This window comes from Schistocerca serialis, chromosome 1 (genome assembly GCF_023864345.2).
Source record: "Schistocerca serialis cubense isolate TAMUIC-IGC-003099 chromosome 1, iqSchSeri2.2, whole genome shotgun sequence".
Lineage (NCBI taxonomy): Eukaryota > Metazoa > Arthropoda > Insecta > Orthoptera > Acrididae > Schistocerca > Schistocerca serialis.
Genome location: NC_064638.1, coordinates 1,097,638,171 through 1,097,660,719, shown reverse-complemented (window position 1 = coordinate 1,097,660,719; position 22,549 = coordinate 1,097,638,171). Strand labels below are relative to the sequence as shown.

The 22,549-nt window shown below is 40.8% G+C and overlaps 2 protein-coding genes across 3 annotated transcripts in view; both read right to left on the bottom strand.

The window, feature by feature from the left end:
* Positions 1-22,549, bottom strand: part of LOC126416301 (UDP-glucosyltransferase 2-like) — a 394,127-nt gene that overhangs the window by 116,701 nt on the left and 254,877 nt on the right. The gene's annotated exons all lie outside the window — the stretch shown is intronic.
* The window catches only part of LOC126416351 (UDP-glucosyltransferase 2-like), an 82,810-nt gene that overhangs the window by 12,598 nt on the left and 47,663 nt on the right, over positions 1-22,549 (bottom strand). Inside the window, exons 4-5 of the mRNA XM_050084034.1 lie at positions 10,590-10,812; positions 7,718-7,937 (exon numbers count right to left, since the gene is read on the bottom strand). Of these exons, the coding sequence (XP_049939991.1) occupies positions 7,718-7,937; positions 10,590-10,812 (443 nt within the window). The remainder of the gene's footprint in view (positions 1-7,717; positions 7,938-10,589; positions 10,813-22,549) is intronic.

Sequence of the window (22,549 nt, the reverse complement as noted above, 5' to 3'; positions counted from 1 at the left end):
TATTAAAATCTTTCATTTGCTAACTATGCCTATCAGTAGTTAGTGCCTTCCGTAGTTTGAATCTTTTATTTAGCTGGCAGTAGTGGCGTTCGCTGTATTGCAGTAGTTCGAGTAACGAAGATTTTTGTGAGGTAAGTGATTTGCGAAACGTATAGGTTAATTTAGTCAGGGCCATTATCTTGTAGGGATTATTGAAAGTCAGATTGCGTTGCGCTAAAAATATTGTGTGTCAGTTTAAGCACAGTCATGTATAATTTTTCTAAGGGGACGTTTCACAAATTATTACTAACTTTTGGCATTGCTACTTTGGTATAAACAATTGCATCATCTGTGAATAGCCTTAAAAAGCATCCGACGATTTCTACTCTGCGCTTTTTTCTAGTCGTTAGGTACCTTTCGTTGCTCAAGCGATCTACGATAAATTACTGCCAGAAGGGGAGCAAGTTCTTTCGCATAATCTTTATAGAATCTTATAGGTATCTCATCTGGCCCTGAAGCCTTTCCACTACTAATCGATTGTAGCTACTTTTCAATTCCGCTCGGTTATCTCAATATCTGCCATTTCGACGTTCGCATGACGTTTGAAATGAGGGACAGTGTTACGATCTTCCTCGGTGAAACAACTTCGGAAGACCGAATTCAGTATTTCGGCCTTCTCTCTGTTACCTTCCGTTTCGATGCCGATGTGGTTGCTGACAGAATGAATAGATGATTTTGACCCACTTACTGATTTTACATACGACCAAAATCTCTTAGGGTTTTTACTCAGGTCGGTTGATAACGTCTTACTTTCAAAATCGTTGAATGCTTCTCTCATTGCTCTCCTTACGCTCATTCTCGCTTCGTTCAGCTTTTGTTTTCAGATAGGTTTTTACTTCTCTTCAATATGAGATGAAGTGCTCTTTGTTTACGTAGTGCTTTTCTAACACGGCTATTAACCATGGTGGATCTTTCAAATCCTCAAACCTTGTTACAGATCGCTTCATGTGGCTGAACGTTAAGGAAGATTGCAAAGAGTGAATACACATGTGCATTCTATGTCAACAGAGCACAGTGGGGCATCAAGTGCAACCACTTCCTGGCTGGTTTGAGGTCCCAACGGGATGTAACCAAGATGTACATCTCGATCTGGCGGGAACTCTCTCTGGTAGATGCTATCGATGTATTCTTTCAGTCATCGACTGCATAATGCCGTGGGTAGAGGCTGCACCTATCAGAGACATCACAGCAGTTTCATGAGCCAGAGCTCTCACTGATACGTGGATTTCTCAGTTTGGATGCCTGGCGTCTATCACCACTGATCAAGGTCGGCAATTCGAATCGGCCCTGTTCAGTGAACTGTGCAACTTTTTGCGCTACTCATCGATGTCAGACATCTGCCTACCATCCACAGAACAATGGTCTTGTCGAATGGTGGCACTCGCTCCATGGAGGCCAATAAACCGAAGTCCTGCCTTGGATGCTATTATCAGTGTACTTGGCACACAAACCTGACAAATCTCTAACAGAGGTTCTGTATTGCGAAACACTCTCCTTACCAGCTGATTTCGTGCTTCAACAACCACCAGTTGCAGCCAAGACCCACCCATCCTCGTCACACACACACCAAATGCCTTATAGCATGCCTCTGTGTCACTCCTATCTTCATTCACAAGGCGCTTGATGACTGTGATTTCGTTATGCTCCACAGCGACATGGTCCAGTCAGCTTTGCAAATGCCATACACACACACAAAATGTTCAAATGTGTGTGAATTCCTAAGGGACCAAACTGCTGAGGTCATCTGTCCCTAGACTTACACACTACTTAATCTAACTTAAACTACCTTGCGCGGCCACTTCGGGTGGCACACGGACACAAAGAAAGTGCTTAAACGAAGGATACAGCCTTTCGAAATATTACTGAATGACACGCTTTCAACAGTAACAATAAACCGTCTCAAGCCCATGTGGACCCTGCACATCAGCTCGTCCACTGACGCTGCACCGCTTCTTTCATGCCAGCCAGCCCCGTCCCTTGGCACTCAGCTGGGACGTCTGACAACACACATTGAAGCCCCCAATGATTTCGAGGTACATCTCGAGATCCAAAACTTCCTACCTGACGACCTGTGTGTCAAATTAGTTTACAATTTTGTGATCATCGAGGGACAACACCCAGAACACCACACCAAGTATGACTTCTTAGCGCCGGCCGAAGTGGCCGTGCGGTTAAAGGCGCTGCAGTCTGGAACCGCAAGACCGCTACGGTCGCAGGTTCGAATCCTGCCTCGGGCATGGATGTTTGTGATGTCCTTAGGTTAGTTAGGTTTAACGAGTTCTAAGTTCTAGGGGACTAATGACCTCAGCAGTTGAGTCCCATAGTGCTCAGAGCCATTTGAACCATTTTTTTGACTTCTTAGCGTGTCACTTTACACATGCCTAAAAACTGCTGAATGATTTGACTCACACGCTACCACGTCACGGCTGACCCCATGGGATCCGTTCTGGCAGCCAACACTTCCGGCCAATCCTACTAAGGGCAGACATACCGACCACTAGTACATCTTCAGGACTTTCGCCTCTGCGTGATGAAATGGGAATTTCTCCCACATATGGACATTCCAGCCAGTATACAAACACCGCTTAGACCAACATCTGTGCCGGCCGCGGTGGCCGAGCGGTTCTAGGCGCTTCAGTCCGGAACCGCGCGACGGCTACGGTCGCAGGTTCGAACCCTGACTCGGGCGTGGATGTGTGTGATGTCCTTAGGTTTAAGTAGTTCTAAGTTCTAGGGGGACTGATGACCTCAGCTGTTAAGTCCCATAGTGCTTAGAGCCATATGAACCAACATCTGTAAGAACTCGGACCTCTCCATGCCTCTCCTGCTGATCACGTCTCGTATGGTTTCTCCATCGTCATATCATGGTGGTCACCTGGCCCACCCAATGCTCTGCACTATTGTGGAGGGAGGTTCTTTGTCAGGACGCCGTGATGTATTAACCTCGCTGACTATTGACTGTGGTCTCTTGCAGGCAATCTTCGGAACTGTGAGTGTGCTTTGTTGGTTCTATGGCTGGCTCCTGCACAAATGTGTTCTTGTATTGACATTATTCTTGTAATAAAGAGAATGCTATCTCAAGTCAGGGCATGTTATCTGTCACCCTGATCCACTCCCAGGGCAGGACTATACCAACAGTTATAAGAATGCAAATTTTACTGTATTTAACATTACTTTGAAAGATGATTTAATACTTTCTCATATACCGAAATATTCTCATAATTTCTAACGTCACCTATGATCATAAGTAATGGTTTAATAGTGCATTACTAAATAATTATTCAACGATATTAACTATAAGAATCATGAGACCTGAGTTCCTCCTGGCGTATACAATTTGGAAACATCTTCCGGGAACTCAGCCAGGTAATGTTTACGGCTACCGCCGATATTTCGGCGGGAGTACACCCCACCATTTTCAATGCACAAACTGCAACGGACAAATGATGTACAGGCAAATTTAAAACCTCGATTCTTGTAGTAATTCAGGAAAGATAACACACACACACACTGAACGCTAGTGCCACCAAAGATGACCAGAGTCAGAGGTATCGATAGTGAAAGACTATGAACTAGCTAGTGAGATAACATTGACTCTTTCCCTCTGTTTTTTGACAAGGGAGTGATCAGGATTCCAAGCAGAGTTTAAGCAAAAACCTCCATCCCTGTTTACAAGGTTGCTCGCTAATTCAATCTCAACAGCCTCCTTAATAACACTGCCCCAATAACTGGACGTGCATGCCTGTGTCTCGGTATTGTTATATGACATAGGGTGACCAGTATCCAAACAATGTCCACATATAGCAGATCTACTTGGCTGCTGTAATTGTGTATGCCGTTTATGCTCAATCCATCGGTACTACACGGTCCTGATAGTCTGACCAATATATGCCATGCCACAGCTACAAGGAATGCGATATACACCCGCCTCACGCAAACCAAGATCATCCTTAACAGAACCCAAAAGCACTCTAATTTTAAATGGAGGTCGGAAAACACATTTCGCATCATATTCCCGTAAAATACGACCGATCTTGTTGGAAGTGCTTCGTATGTAGGGCAAAAAGGCAGTACACTAAGGTGTCGACTCAGTATTATCATCAATCACCTTTTGTACAGTGGTCGATAGCGCAACACATTTTCAATCTGTCTTTCACCATACCCATTTTGACGAAACGTAGCTTCAAGATGGGGCAACTCAGCTGGCAAAGTTCCAGTGTCGGAAATGACATGAGCCCTGTGTACCAAGGTGCGAAGTACCCCTGCACGCTGAGCCAGATGGTGACAACTATCAGCCTCTTAGTAAAAGTCTGTGTGAGTGCGTTTCCGGTAAACTCCATGTCCCAATGATCCATCAGCCTTCCTCCTAACCTAAACGTCAAGAAAGAGAAAGCAACCATCCTTTTCCACCTCCATTGTAAAACGAATGTTCTGGTGGATCGAGTTCAGATGTTCTAAACAGGCATTCAAATTCTCCCTACCATGAAGCCCAACAACGAAAGCATCATCAAAATATCTGAAGAAACAGGCGAGTTTCAAAGGCACCGACTCTAATGGACGTTCCTCAAAGTCTTCTATAAACAGATTTGCAACACAGGTGACAACGGACTACCCATCGCAATCCATCTATTTGTTCGTAATACCGGTCACTGAATAGAAAGTAACTGGATGTCAACACATGTCAAAAGAGATTAGTTACTTCAACACTAAACCTAACCTCAATTAACCGCAACGTATCAGAGGAACACGAGTGAAGAGAGAGACCACATCAAAACTTACTAAAATATCAGTCATTCAACCGCATTCCCTCCAAACGACGTAAGAAATCAGCTGAGTTCCTAATTGATGTCCACACTGACCAACTTGTGAACTTAACAGAGAAGCAAGATGTTTGGCTACACGATATGTTGGAGAGCCAATATTGCTCACTGTAAGATGGAAAGGAACCCCTTCCTTGTGTACCTTCAGAAGGCCATATAACGTAGGGAGAATAGCACTATAGGTGTTAAGGCCTTTGATAGTGTCCTGCGACAAACCACTTTCCTTCAGGAGGCTGTTGATCTTTCTCTCAACACTTTTCGTGAGGCCAGCACAACAATTCAGCCTCATTGCTTCCATTAATCTTTTGTCATTTATTATAAAATTATAATTTTTAACAAAATAAATAACGAAAAAAACAATTTATAACAAACTGACCAACAAACAACAGATATCAACCATGAAAACCACGACGTAATGAGATATCGAGATGTGCACATGGCCGTGTATTGGGTGGAAATGAGCTGCAGGGTCACGTGATAAACAACGAACGGATGACGTCAGCCATCAGAATTTTCTTCCATAGAAACCTGGATTGTGCCGTGATGTGATGTGATGGCTAGCATAGATGCCGCCATTTGAAATGGATTTCGGAATGTTTTGACAGGACGTGACATGAATAGACGTGACAGAGTGTGAATTGGCCTTAACCGAGAAGCGAAATACAATTTTTTCGATTTAGCTTTGAAAATCCTTTAATAATGAAATAATTTCAAACAACTTTTCATCTCCTATTTTACTTCGTTAGGGGACTTAATTTCCAAAAACAGTGAAACACAATTTTCTTTTTAAATTTCTAACTGAGAAGATAAATACGAGTTTCATAGATGTAGCTTTAGAAGTGCTTTAGGAGTTCTTTAATAATGATTTATTAGAAAACTTTCACCCAGTGCTTTACGTCCTTAATATTGAATTTCCAAAAATGCTAAAACACATATTTTTCTATTTCTCACTGAGAAACCGGATACCAATTTTCGTACTTCTACTTTCAAAATTTCCTTAATAATGACATATTTTCAAAAAGCTTTTCATCCTCTACTTCCCCCTTTAGGAGGGGAATTTCGAACAGTTCCTTGTTAAACGATGTCTAAAAGTGCAAGGTCCACACCCTCTCCAAATTCCAAGTATCTATCTTAGCAGTTTGGGCTAGGCGATGACGACTCAGTGAATCAGTCATGCCCTATTTCTACTCCTTATTCATTGAACTTCCCAAAACAGTGAAAGACATATTTTTTCACTCCAACCAATATTCAAAACTTTAGCTTTAAAAACGCTTTTACAATGTAATACTTTCATTCATAACAATTTTCAAAACTTTAACTTTAAAAATGGTTTTACCATGAAAAACTTTCATAAAAGTTTTAAACCACTAGGGTTGAATTTCCAAAAACAGTGAAACACATATCTTTTATTTTTGACACAAACGCTAAATACAAATTTTCATAGATTTAGCTTCAAAAATGCTAGCAAAATAAAATATTTCCATAAAAGCTTTCCCTTATTTCATCCCAATAGGGGTTGAATTTCCAAAAACAATGAAACACGTATTTCTTCATTCCTTACAGAGAAGTCAAATACTAATTTTCATAGATCTAGCTTTGAAAATGCTTTCATAATGAAATAATTACATAAAACTTTTCGTATCCTATTTTACTTCCTTAGAGGCTTAAATCTTCAAAAGCACTGAAAGAGGTATTTCTTATTTCTAATCTAAAAGTGAAATACCAATTTTGATAGATGTAGCTTTAAAAATGCTTTAATAGTTCTTTAATAGTGATTTATTTTTAAAACATTTCGCTCAATATTCTACCCCCTTAGTCACTGAATTTCCAAAAACACTGATATCTTTTTTTTTAAATTTCTGATGGAGAGACCAAATACCAATTTTCGTAGTTCTGTCTTCAAGATTTCCTTAATAGAGGTATATTTAAAAAAAAGAATTTCATCCCCTATTTCACCACCTTGAGGGCGAAACATCGAAAAATACCTTCTTAAACGAGGTCTACAGTATAAGATCAACATCCTCTGCAAAGTTCAGCCTTCTATCCTTAGTGGTTTGGGCTGGGCGATGATGAGTCAGTGAGTAAGTCAGTAAGTTGGGTTATTGCCTTTTATATGAAGGGATCACATAGCGGGTCTCTCATTCAGAACTTGTATTTGAATGTTGTTTGAGTGAATATTATATTATCCCTCATGTAAGAAGGAGAACTGTCTACCATCACATGTTAGAATTCAACAGTGCAACGATCATGGTCTGTCGAGACAGTTATTGATCATTCTGCTGTGTTGCTACTCATATCGATCAGGATCCAACACTATCATGAGAATATCAAATAGGTGAGTTCATGAGAACTACATTCAACGCCATGCAGGATCTCAATGGCCCCAACCATGTAGTGTCCTAAAAGACATACGTACTGTTTACTCTGCCATGCGGGATCTTACAAACATGTCGTATATCATCACCTAAGAAAATGACATGGTTGAGGCAAGGACAGTGCACTGATCTCAGAAGCACCATGATCCATCAGTATGGTGACCATTCGTGCAGTTTCCTTCGACATTGCAGCAGAGAGGGGCAAGCTGATAGTGGTGCGCCAAACAACACTGGACATAGGAATGGCACCGCATTGTCTTTTCAGATGAGTTCTGGATTTATACATAACATTATGATGTATCCATTCGTGGAGGCTCCGAGGAGAACAAACGTTGTCAGAATTTTTTGAGGCACTAAATAATTTTCTGTCACTCCAGAGGAATATTTATTTCCCTCTGGAAATAACCTAATGACTGCAGTGTTTTATCACTGAATAGAGCAGCAATAGTCAACATGCTAATAAAAGTGAATAAACTAACTTACTTTTGTTGTGTTAAGACTTCGCTGATTGCCCATAGTAAAGACTCTTCTGTAATGTTGTGGAACAGTAATTTAACTGCATATCCTTTAGCCTCAGCTCGAATTAAATTCACATTTTGATCTCCAAGTATTGGTATTCCTAAAACTGGAACTCCATGGTAGACAGCTTCTTGAAGGCTATGTATACCACCATGTGATATAAACAACACAACTTTCTTATGTCCTGTAAAAAACAAAATAACATTATTGGCTAAATCAAATAATGGAAACCTCAGCTGCAATATCAACAATATAAGTAAAAGACAGATGGCTACTCACCATAAAGATGTCACATTGAGTTGCAGACAGGCACAATGAAAAGACACTTACACATCAGCTTTCGGCCAAAACCTTCATTAGAAAAGAAAACACACACCCATTCACTCACACAACAAGGCACGCCTTACATACACATGACCGCCATCTTCTGCAGCTGGGACCAGAAAGTAATTTTCATACAGAATGGAAGCAGCCATCTGGAGAGGACATGGAAGGGGAAGGAGTAGCAGGGTATGGGTAGGAGGAGCGTGCAGGGACTAGACTACCAACAGGTGCAGCATTGGGAGGCTATGGGTCCCGGATATGAGGTGAGTGGGGGGGGGGGGGGGGGGGGGGGGGGTAAAAGGGTAGAAAAAGAGGAGGAGCAAAAAAGGAGAAAGACAAGTGGATGTATTGGCAGAATGTGGCACACAAAGAGGGGAATGGGACAAGTATAGGGGGAGGTGATAGGGCAGAATGGGTGGAAGCTGTTGGTTTGAGGTTGTTAGGACAGTAAGTTACCGTAGTTTGAGGCTGAGATGATGCTGGGAGTAGAGAATGTACTATAAGGATGACTCACATCTGCACAGTTCTGACACGCTGATGGAGCAGAGGATCCAGATGGCTCAGGTAGTCAAGCAGCCATTGAAATCAAGCATATGACATAGCCACTTTACAGGTGGCCTGGCGTCTGATTGGATAGGATAAGCCTGTGACAGGAATGGAATGGGAAGTGCTGGGTGATTGGATGGACAGGTCTTGTACCTGGGTTTTCCAATTTAGGAGGTATGGGAAGGATCTTGGGTAGGAAATCCCTCATTTCAGGGCATGAAGGTAGGTAACCAAAGCCCTGAAGAAAGATGTGGTTCAGTTGATAAGTCCAGGATGGTACTGAGTGACGAAGGGGCACTCTTTTGTAGCTGATTCTTGGGGGCGGTGGGGCGTTTGGGGGTGTGGGGCAAAATGGCATGGGAGATCTATTTGCAGACTGAGAGTGGGAGATAGTGCCTGTATGTGAAGGCCTTGGTGAGACCCTCAACATACTGCAGATACTCTGTCCCTGGTGGCCAGGCTGTATAGGAGGGACCTTTTGGTGTGTGAAGGATGACAGCTATTGATATATAGGTACTGTTGGTGGATGGTTGGTGGGTGTAATATGGGCAGAGGTGTGGATGGAGCCATCAGAGAGGAAGACATGGTCGCCCAGGAAGGTGACATTCTGGGTTAAGGAGGACCAAGTGAAGGTGCTGAGATTGTGGAGGAATGAGGATAGGGTATCTTGGCCATGACTCCTGATTGTGATGATATCATCAATGAACCTGAACCAGACAAGGGCTTTGTCATTTTGTGAGGCTAGGGAAGTCTCCTCTAGATGGCCCATAAACAGGTTGGCGTGTGAGGGTGCCATGCAGGTGTCCACGGCTGTGCCACAGATTTGTTTGTATACCTTCCCCACAGAGGAGCAGTAGATGTGAGTTAGGTGTATGAGGTGTGAGGTAGTGGGTTTCAAGTCTGATGGATGTTGGAAAAGGTAGTGTTCAATAGCAGTAAGAACATAGGCACAAGGGATGTTGGTGCATAGGGAAGTCATGTCAACAGTGAAAAGTGGGGATCCAGGACGTAAATGAGTGGGGATTGTAGAGAGCTGGCAAAGCAAGTGGTTGGTATCTCTGATCTGAGAGGCTACATTATGAGCAATTTGTTGGAGGTGTTGTTCAGTGAGGGTTGAAATTCTTCCAGTGGGGTCACAATAACCAGCAACAATGGAGCATTCAGGATTGTTGGTTTGTGGATTTTGTTGAATATGTAGAAGGTAGATGTACAGAGTTTCATAGGGTGAAGAAGGGAAATGAATTTAGGGGTGAGGTTGTGGGAAGGGCCTTCAGCTTTAAGCAGAGGATATGTTAGGCTTCTGGGATGTGATCACTCTGGCAGAGTTCATAAGTGGAGGACTTGGATAATTCGCAGAGGCCTTCTGCCAGTTTGTCACTGTGATTCATAGCAACAGTGGTGGAACCTTTGTCTGCAGGTAAGATGATATGGTCAGGATTTGTTTCCTTATGCAGAAATCCTGGTTCTCTGAGGAAGGAACATGGGAAAGAATGGTGAGGCCAAGTTGGAAGTAACGTGCCTGGGATAAATTGAAAAGGGCTGTTTATGGACAATGTGACCCACCAACCACTCTAAGGGATCTATGCCGAATCGCCGTTGAGGAGTGGGACAATCTGGACCAACAGTGCCTTGATAAACTTGTGGATAAAATGCCACAAGGAATGCAGGCATGCATCAGTACAAGAGGACATGCTACTGGGTATTAGAAGTAGTGGTGTGTACAGCAGTCTGGACCACCACCTCTGAAGGTCTCACTGTATGGTGGTACAACATGCAATTTGTGATTTTCATGAGCAATAAAAAGGGTGGAAATGATGTTTATGTTGAAATATATTCCAATTTTCTGTACAGGTTCCAGAACTCTTGGAACTGAGGTGATGAAAAACTTTTTTTGATGTCTCTTTGTGATGCTTAAATTAACATAAAAATTATTATACATATGTGATTTTTAAGTGAAGTATATTACCCAAAATATCATTTTGGGGAAACCATTTCCCAAGATGTACATTACTTGGCTTCCCAATCATATCATCTTGATCCCATTTCCATAATACTGTTTGCTTCAGTTTTGAGAAAACTTTGATAAAAACATTGAATTTGTCATTTGGCATTTCAGAAGGTTGAACATTTGACCCGAAACTGAAGAATATAACTCCTTCTTCGGAATTATCCATAACTGTTTTAAGTTCCTGCAATATTAAAAAGTGAACCTTGCTAAAAACTTTATTACTGACAGACAAATTCTAAATATTGTCTATTTTGATATAACACTTAATGGTCCTGGCAACTAAAGTATCATAATTACTGTTATGACAACTAATCTATGCTTCATGAAGTTAAGAAAACACACATGGTGCAATAAGCAAAGATAATCACATATCCATTCAAATGTACACTTGACAGCACAAAAAGTGGCAGTGGAAAACTGCAGCCAGAGTCAAAGTCCAGCACAGCATTGACATGACTGAATTGTCCTATGCCATTTTTCTGGATTACATTGAGAACAAGAGGAAGAGAGATTATTACTTGAAATCTTACACAATATCATCCTGTATATATTGTGCCTGTACTTCAATAAAATAAAATAAAGTTTTCTCCAAACAAAATACACTGCTATTAGCTATAGGTACATTGTAGAAACAGCTTAAAGGGAAGCTTCTGTTGATTGTCAATAGAGACCAAATATGTAGGCATTATAAATCATTGAAATAGACAGGCAAAAATGCATTATAAATAGCTAAAATAGGCAATATGAGGCAATGTTGAAAAACCTCACATTATTTCTATTTGTTTAATAAATTGCACTACTCAGCCATGCAATCAGCATATTTATGTTAACATTGTGTGCATTATATTTTTAAAGCAACTTAAAGATTGTAAACAAAATGCTAATTGTACTTGATGGAAAAAGGAATATGTTTCTTGAAAGCCTATTCACTAAAGTGCTTTACCAACTTATTGGTTGCACTTGACAATCAAATTCTTTTTTAATTTTCTGGAGTCTTGCAGAGTCTCCTGTCAAAAAGTACATTTTTAATATGTGAAAATGAGCCCTCAACATCTATATAGGTAACTGGAACAAATCTAAAACACTGAACCATTGTAGGGTCCATTTCCACTGCAACTGAATTGTCACCTTGTAGAATATTTGAAATCTGTCAAGATCAGGATTTTTCAAAAACACCATTTTACACTTTTCTCTAACTAATGAATCCGTTGTGACCTTGCCACCACTGATGTGAAATATCACACAAATAAAACTCTTTGACAGAGATATTAGTCACTTCTGCCCACAGGGGATAAAATCTTTGTGACTCTAGTTAACCGGAATTTGCTACAAATAATGAATTGAGTGATGACCCTACTATGAACAACAACTTCTATTTTGACACAACAAGTGTACCTTGTGATGTAGTGTTAGCTTTGACAGAGGAACCTTCCACAATTGCCATCATTTCAAACAATTCAAAGAGAATTGTGACTGTAAAAATGACTCACATAATGTTGTCTTCCACCATTATCAGCCTACAGTTGTTTTGAAACTTGAAAGTAATGTTCTACTGTGTCTTACCATCAATACAAAAATGGTGACTCTGTACACTATGTGGAACACATTTCAATGTCCTCAGTGACTTTGGTGATGAGGCAAATGTTGCCTCACATCATCAACAAAGTATTTGGGCAACTAATTCAACTCAGTATGACAACACATTATGTGGCTTCACTTGTCCATCTACAATGGGAATGAACCAGATGCATCCATTCACAATCCAATGCAAGAAGAGTCTTCATTTTGCACCTGCACTGTACATACATGGTCTATGGAATCTTTTTCACCATAGACCTCAGAACAAATGTTTTGGCATGTCCCTAATAGGACTTCTGCAGAGAATGTGTACATTTGAGATTCCAGTGTAAATTACCAACCTTTAAAATGGAACACCTGGCAAAATAGTTCATGACCATGAAATTCACACTGTACAGTTACAGAATCCATCAATGATACCTCCAAATTTATGGCGCTACTAAGCAACACAGGGGATCACGCCCACATTACTAATGATGTCATAGAAGCACACCTGGCCAAAGGCAAGTCTGACACTGCTTAGGCAGCACTGCTCCAACTCATGGAGACACCAGAGTAATACCTAGGACAAGTAATTTATGAGACAACTCTGTGAATCAGTTAATCTGACTTTCATGCAAGACAGAATGCTCTGTATGCTCTGGCTAATTAAATTAACACCTCAGCTTCAGATGCAAATAATTTTGCACAAATATAATCCAACAAAAAACAAATTATTTCTGGACAGGCTTTTGCAGCCTCACAGTAATGGCAATAGTTGGATAATACATACAATAATAAACATTTCAAGCACATTCCTACTGCATGATGTTGGCTACAATCATGAGGAGATGCTAAGACCCCACCATTTGTGTACACTCATGAGAGTGACATCACAAGTGACTACTAGAGAGTGGTGGCGTCGAGCTGGCTGTGACTGCCATACCCACAGTTGACAAAAATATACCTCACAGCATCGAGAGGGTGCAATCACAGCTATGTTGGTTTTACTCGTGTTTCGGTGATTGTGCATGCAACTGATCCACAATGTGCAAACACCCAAATGCTATGTGTTCTGCCACAGGCAATTCAGATCACTATATCCAACCACAAATGGAACATATGACATCTCTCGTCCAAATGCACATTGCAAATAACACTCACATCAGGTTTGTTGTTACCATCAAGCACACTGTGCACCTTAGAGAGAATTTCCCATTGCAGCTGATGGTAACAGATGTTTGTGAACCAATCTTGGATGCAGATTTTATCCATTGATTTCACCTCTCCCCTGACCTAACATTAAGCATCTTCAGGCAAACTCCAGCAGTGGAGAGTCAGTACCCAGTAACAATGGCAGTCCACCAGCACATTCACATACAACTTCAGACAGGATTATTCCTTTACAACCCCCTTCAAACCTGACATATAACACGTGCCTACAACTATGTAATGACTGTCATGATTTGGAGTCTGAACTACAAGCATAACAAAGAGTTATGAAGAAGAAAAAAAGGAGAGGCTCAGGTTACACAATGAGAATTTAGAATTGGAAGCTCAGGCACATACCTTAGTGAGAGAACTGGATGTTATGAAATCTCATCTCAATCAGTTACAGTGGATACAGAATCACAATCTGGAAATTCCTGGAGCAAACAAAATAGCACTTGCCACTATGTTGATGGCCTGCACATACAGACAGTTGCTGCATACTGCACTGCACAGCTCACCAAAAATGCAGTTCAGTAAGGTGAACTTTCCTAACAGCATGCGTGCACCCATTATTTGTGCCTCCTGTGTCATCCACATGATGTGAGCGATTATACATGTTACAGTGCAAAAAATTAACACCACACCAGGCCAACTGTCTCTGTGCATTGCCTCAAACCTAGACTTTGGAAGATAAACCCACCATAGATGACACAAGTACCACTTGTGCAGAAGACAACAAGCAAAAAGAAACAGATGGCAATGCACCACCTCATCCATCTCTGCCACAAGCAACACTCCCACTGATGAAATTCAAGATTTTTGATACTGGCCAGCAGTGTCATTGCAGCCATATACAAAGTCCTCCCCCCAACCTTACACAGTTCATTTGCACTAAAGAGAGGATGCCATCACTGTGCTTCTTTGTCAAGGAATGGTCCAGTCATGTCCTGCCTTGGAGCCAGCCTTGGAGCCAGCCACAGGACTGCTGGTCATTCGAAGTAGTATGAATAACATGTGAGAAGCTGAAACCTTTGTGGCCTCCTGCCATCAGTGCTACACATTGCATAGCGGGGTTGAGGGAGTGTCTGTGGGGCCCTCACCATCATTGATGCAAAATATCACTCAAATAAAACTCTTTGGCAGTGATATTAATTATCCAAGCCAACAGGGAGGGACATGTCTGTGACTCTAGTCAGCCAAAGTTTGTTATGAACAGTTGTACTGTGTGCACATGAACTCTCTGTTGTCTACAATACAGTTCACATTAACCTCACTTGCTAGCAACCTGCTTCATTCCTCAAACTCTCCACACTGGAATTCCAACAAACCACATTTTGCTGGCACATCGCAATCTTTGAACTGCATCATCCACAGTTTTCACTGACTTTGTCAAAGGTTGCCCTGTTTCTGGAAGCTGGCAGATCACTTGTACCAGGACACTGGACTCTGCCATGATGGAAGTAAAGTCATTTCTCACTTCCAAAGATATGAGAAGTTTCTATGCTGTTACAACTGAAGATGCTTCATCCTCCAGAGCCATGACCAACTTAGTTGTACTGGGGAAATTTGTAGCATAGTAAACTGCTGCTGAAAACTGCTTCTCCCATCTCATTACGATGAACTGAGAGGGCAGAGATATGTCTGGCGCAATGTACTTAAATGTCTGACTCCTCGACAGGGCTTTCACAATGATCTTCTTAATACTGGATATCAATTTGTCGACATCCAGAAACAAGCTCCTGACACTATGTGAAAACCACATCCTACAAAGGCCACATGAAGCACATTTTGAAAAAGTCCTTTTTCATGTATAACACAGCATCTGAGATGAGATGACATGAATACACTGTCATAGGTATTCAGTTTCTTCATGCCATCATAACTGTAAATAATTGCTAAATAACAGTGTGATAGTTGAATCATTAACTTTTTCCAGATGCTCTGTTGCAAGCTCTTTTAATTCACCTTCTAAAGCATCTAATGGTCTAACAATTATACTGGCAGCAAAAAGATCCATAGGATCAGTTGACTTGTTGACTGAAATACTGATTCTTTTATTTTTTACTTCATTTTTAAATATTTTCATTACCGGTACTTCATTGTAACATTCACTTAAGTAACAGTTTCATAAACTTGATGCATTGGGCAATGACTCATTTGTATACTTCTCTGAAAACTGTCATAATGTTGGATTCTATATTTTCGAGAAACAGATTCTGGCACCACAAAAAGCTTTACATGAGTTGAACCAGTAAAGGAATAAATAATAATCAAAAAGGCAACAAAAGGCTTTTATTTTAGCAGTTAGGTATTTAAATAAAGAAAAAGGCAACCTACAGCTGGTGTTTCAGTCATAAACATGTAAATAATACAGATTCACATTCAAACTGAATGTAGATTTACCACATTTAAAAAAGGGTTTCTACCAAAGTTCTGGTCTCTGCTCATCAATACAGTGGAACAGACAACATTTGGCATTCTCTGTAAAAGGGTGGAGGTTCAGTTCCATGTTAGGAAGCAACAATTTTTTTTTCCTTTTCTGTCTTTGGCATAAGAGCCGTGTAGGGCCAAGATTCAATAAATTCACCATGCACTTCAAGTTTTGGAGCTCTCTTTTCCTGAAACACTAGAAGTGAACACAGTGAAGTGCTGGGAACCAACACAAAAACAGTGCACAATCCTGTATCCATTCAACAAACAGAAAAAATAATGTCAACTACACATTACCATGTATTTGATCTTCCTGCTATGCCAGAAAGTGATGTTAAGCCAAATTTGAAAATGTTGACTGTTCTGGTAAACTCTTCACTGTAGCATCACTACTCAGGAACAATGAACTGCCATCTGTCGGCTGAGAGGTTCTTCTATGGCATACTTGCAGTTGTAGTCCCTGTTGTAAATACTTGATCAACCACAAATTTGGTTCACAATCATAGAAAATGTTTTCACACACCAACAAGTTAAAGATGGCCATGAATAATTTATACCAGTGATCAGCAATTTAGACAAGTGGATGAAGCATTTGGTGTTTCATATTATTGTGCAACCCAGCAAGTCATCAATCTTACCTTATTTTAAAAGCAGAAGTAATTGCTTGCTGCCCAAAACTACCAGGCCAAAGGCTGAGACAAGTGCTTTATCAAGAAACAAAGGGTGACAAAGTCCCTTCAGAATTTTTGTGGCACCTACAAGGTATGATAAACACAATCACAGTTTTCGACTATTTGTTGTTGCAAATTTGGCAACAGTTACCATCACCAGTGCAAGTAGCATTGGCGGCACATGAATATCAACTTATAAACGAGTTACCAAAACTAGCTGGTAGAATATATGCAACACTGAACATGTCAAAAACAGTGACCACGACTTTATTGGCAGGTGGCATGCCATTCAGCTCTGCCCAGTGGATGCTGATCTCACTCAAAGAGACAACATTGGACTGCAACCATCACATTGCGCCACCTGCTGAGCATTTCTGGAGAGCTATAGAGCTCATTCACCACAGCTGAAATGCTTATCAGGCAGGTTTGAGAACAGTAGCACTGGAGAGGACCTAGCAAACAGTTACAGAACTGCAATGCCAATGTTATCAGCAACCTGGGAGCAATTCTACTAATGTTTGCTGGTACCACAGACGTCAACAAGCATAGAAATGCATAAAATCATGCACCTAATCGAACAACAATCTCAATCTGTATTAGGCACGACAGATCGCAATTGAACAAAATGTGCCACTAGTGACAAATGCAAGTTAAACAACAGGTGGGACATCATCATGCAGCGGTAAGCAAACTGCTACACAATGGTTAGTATGTCCACAGTAGCAGTAAAACATCTACACAATCTCCACAAACATTACAGCCACCTGCACACCCCACAGCATTTCAATTGTTGTATCAGAGAGACAGATAGATAGCCTCCTTGACTGACACTGGCCCCAAGGTCAGCATCTTCCCACTTCAGTGCACATTTGACAATAAACGAGATGAACATCTGTACCTGGAGGCAGTAAACAATAAGCCATTAGGTACTGGTTATTGACTTTGACTTCACCAGCCCCTCTATATGGACATTTGTAGTTACTGGCATCACCAAGCCTGTATTAGGTGCCAAAAGTAGGACTATAGAACACAGTGATCAGAGGCACAGTAAATCCTAGACAGGCTAGCTCTGCCTGCAGCATGGTACAGACAACAGACAATGCTAACACCTGTGCAAATCTACAGAAGAAGTCTATGGCCAGTTTTTGGATAGCAGCACAGCATAGTGACATCAAATACCACAATTGGCTAATCTGTTGCACAACATGCCTGCTGACTTGCCTCACTGTGCCTACCAGAATCAAAGGCCAAATTTTAAGAATTGCTTCAAGCTGAGATAATCCAGCATTCTGACAGAGTGTGGTCTTCACCTTTGCAACTCATCTGCAAGAAAGACAGCTTGTTGCACCCCTATGGTGATTATCACATTTTAAGTGCCAGGACCGTACCAAACAGGTACTCTGTGCCAAACATTCAATATTTTGTGGGTGCTTTAGCTGACACAAAAGTTTTCTGCATCACATACTGCCACGAAGCATACAACCAAACACATGGGAGGGAGGTGGAAGTTTAATGACACACTGAATATGGTAGCAATATATCATTTGGCCCATCTGAATTCTATTTATGCTGTTATATCTGAAAACTGTCCCACAGACATGGCAACATATCACATACCTTGATGACATTTTAGCAATCTCACCAAATGTCGGGCTACATGAATGACAAATGTGAGAAGCATGTTAGTGGTTGACAAATATGACATAGTATTTAATGAGCAGAAATGCATCATCAGCAAAGCAGAAATGACCTCACTGGGATGAATCATTTTGGCAGATAACATTCATCCATTATGAGAGAAATCAATAGCTCTACAAACCCATCTGAAGCCAACAGACTGCCAATAATTACAGTGTTTCCTGGGAATAATCAACTTTTTTTGCTGCCACTTCCCAGCAACTGTCCCTTACAGACATGCTTGCAGAACATGATACCACAGGTTGATGATCCCTTGAGTCAACCTTGGAGACAGAAAAGTTTTCTACAGTCTTCTGCTGAACATTATTAGTGTAGTGCTCCTCAATCACCCAGTGCCATCTGCACTGCTGGCAGTAATCACAGACGCCAGCCAAACAGCAATAGATGTAGTCCTACACCAACAGATTGACCACCAATGGCAACCATTAAATAAAAAAACTGCAACCAGTTCACAGCAGTGGATCACATATGGCAGAGAACTACTTGCAGTGTAAGAAGTTCTTTAATATTTCCACCGACAATCTGAAACTTGCACTGTGACAGTTTAAGTTGACCACAAAACTGGTAGTTCCACTTTCCAGAATACTAGTGACAGGTGTTCCACCAGGTGGTTAGACATACAGAGTTTGTCAGCCAGTTTACAATGGAGGTGTGCCACGTGAAAGTAGCAGAAAATATTACAGCTGACTACTTCTCACACATCTGTGGTTTGGTGTATATATAGCATGGACAGCTAAGAACATGCTACCTTCTGAAGACTGCAGATCAACAACTACAAGGAATTATTGCCTACCCTTCCACAGGACCATGACTTTCCCAAACTTGGTGCCAGGCACAAAATTAACACTATGGTGCAACATCTCTTGACACAAGCCAAGCCTGTACACTGCCCCAGAACTCCACAAAGCTACTCTTGCCAGTGTTCACAATCTGTCACATCCAGGAGTAAACATGATACTCAAGTTATATATAAAAACAAAGATGAGGTGACTTACCGAACGAAAGCGCTGGCAGGTCGATAGACACACATACAAACACAAACATACACACAAAATTCTAGCTTTCGCAACCAACGGTTGCCTCATCAGGAAAGAGGGAAGGAGAGGGAAAGATGAAAGGATGTGGGTTTTAAGGGAGAGGGTAAGGAGTCATTCCAATCCCTGGAGCGGAAAGACTTACCTTAGGGGGAAAAAAGGACAGGTATACACTCGCACACACACACATATCCATCCACACATACAGACACAAGCAGACATATTTGGTCTTTAAATATGTCTGCTTGTGTCTGTATGTGTGGATGGATATGTGTGTGTGTGCGAGTGTATACCTGTCCATCTGTTAATGTTTTGCACTGTGCAATCACTGTTTCATTATGCCAAAACGAAAGTGTAATTTTAACAGCAATATAAAAAGCAAGTTTCCTTTTATCACTGGTAGGGGAGAAACTGTAGAATGTACGTTGTGCAGATCAAAATTTGCTATTGATCATAGTGTAAGGTCTGACATTGTGAATCACATTAAGACTTAGAAACATCGCATGAGTGATCAAACGAAAAGAGCAAACAAATGCGTGAGTGACTACTATGTAAACTTAAAATCAGTAGCAGAAATGGATAGGCAGTTGGCAGCACAAGAAGCTACTTTTACATACCACAGTGCAATGCACAACCATAGCTTTAAGTCAATGGACTGTACTACAGCAGTTGTTAAAAAACTTTTCAATCCTAAATTCACATGTGGACACAAAAAATGTAATGCAATCATTTCAAATGTTATTGCACCATATGCAGCTCCGCAGGTTTTAAATGAACTGAAAAGTGCTCGATTCATTTCTGTAACGATTGATACATCGAATCATCTGGATTTGAAGTTGGTCCCTATCCTTATCAGGTATTTTCACCCTGAAAATGGCATCACAGTGAAAGTCCTCGAATTGCTTAATTTAGCTGGAGAAACTTCAGATTTACTTCAGAATTGGAGGTTTTAAAGAAATATGATCTTGAGGGAAAGGTGATTGTAGTTTCTGCAGACAACACTAACACCAATTTTGGTGGCAAGCAGAGGAAAGGAAAAAAACAATTTGTTCTATAAACTGCAACAGAACACAGTGAATAATACAGTAGGTGTTGGCTGTCCCGCACATGTGGTGCACAATTCCTTACAAACTGGCTCAAATTGCATACCCATCGACTGCCAATTAATTGTAAACAAAATCTACCAGCATTTCCACATAGATACAGTAAGGGTTGAATCTCTGAAGTAATTCTGTAAGTTTACTGAAACTGTATACAAAACTGTACTTGGACACAGCAAGACAAGGTGGCTATCTCTGCTACCAGCATCGGAAAGAATTGTAAAGATATTTCCTGCTTTGAAATCATATTTCATTTTCCTTGATAAGTGTCCTGTTATCCTTAAACAATTCTTTGATAACCTTGTGTCTATTGTTCTTCTACGTTTTCTTGCTAGCCAGCTAAAACCTTTCTCCACAATAATTAAATGTATTGAGAAACAAGAAATCACGATAATGGAAGTTTATCAAGAAATAATCAAATAATTGAGCAAATTTCAATGTAGAAAATCTTAAAGATTTCCTACATCCTTTGTACATGAGACTCTAAGAAAGCTGGAAGAAGAGGGTGAAATTCATATTTATGCTGACACCTTCTATGACTCTTGCATTGAGTATATTAAAGAATGGTGTTTACCATTTCTCATGCCTTTTAAAGCATTTGACTGGGTTAATACTGAAAAGGAGCAGCTACAGTAAAGGATATTCAGGACTGTTGTGTTTTTGTTAAAAGTATTGTACCAAATTTTCCTGTTGATGAAGATGAACTGTTTGATGAATTTTCATGTGCACAGAGCTTCATAAAAAGTGAAGAAGGAGACAAAGAAAGTGTTAGTGCAATGTGGTCTATAATATGTGCTAATTTCAAAAGTAAAAACATTAACATGAAAAACATGATTCATTTGGTGGAGTTTTGTCTGGCAATTCCTGGGTCAAATGCTCCTGTGGAACGTGTGTTTTCATTAGTGAACTCTTTGTGGTCAGATGAAAAAACCAGAATGAAAGTTGAAACAGTGAGGGCCTTGCTCATTGTCAAAACACACTTTAATGGTGTATCGAGTACTGACTTTTATGATACAATTTCAAATGAATATGCAATTCTTGATAAAGTACATAAAAGTGAAAAGTATGGTGATAATGTGGCAGAATAATCGTAAGAAGTTATTTGGGGTCATCTGAGTGCACGTTTTAAAGGTAAACTTGTATGTGTATTAAATTAGTCTATACAATATTTATGTCCCGTTTTTTTTTCTTCATTGTCCCAGGTTTTTCTCTAATTTATTTTAAATGTTCCCTTTTTCAATGAAAATGAAATGGACACCCTACTGTAGGCCCCCCTTCCACCTGTGAGTGGCTAGAGATGCATTTTCAGAGTGATGGACAGATGTGCTTAATGAGCGAAGCAACACCTATCATGGACATTTCTACTTTGTCACCACCTGGATAGCATGATTTGATTGCTCTCTCCACATCACTGCAGATGAGGGCCATCAATTCAAATCCATTTTGGTCTAAGAACTGTCCAACTTTTGCAGCATTCAGTGTCATCATATAACAAAGTATCATCTTACCAGTAGTGGGTTGGTGGAAGGATGGCATCAGATCTGAAGACATCTCTCATATGCCACAACGAGAAAGTGACAGATGCTCTTCCCACAGTCCTCTTTGACCTCCATGCAGTGTACAAACAGGTCATCAGAGCATCATTAACAGAAATGGTCCATGATGAGACATTATGCATTCCAGCAAAGTACCTCATACCTGTACCACTACCATGAACAGCAGAAATGTCACAGGTGGCGCAACAGCTCCAAGATCACACTGCCTAGATCCAACACCTACCTGCCCAGCTTTGTGCCACATTGAACACCATGATTTCATCCATGAAGCTTTGGATGACTGTATTTGTATCAGTCTCCACACAGGTCACATCAAATCACCATTCCAGCAACATTACACTGCTCCCTTTCCAATTATGCGACCAGGAGACCACACCATGGAGATCAAGCAAACTGGTAAAACCACAAAGGTCACTATTGAGTGAGTCAAGCCAGTGCCTTCACTTCCACAAGACATCATGAAGACACTGCAAGCTTCATTACACCCAGAGACGTCCATGCTGACCTCACATGCAGTTACCATCTCTATCCATAAGCCAGCAGCCACAATGTCATCACAAGCAGCAACTACACAGATTCCATGGCCAGCAGTTAGCTCAATAGCTGTCCAATTTTCTTGGATTGGACCATATGAGAAAACTTTCCTGACCCAGCACTAGA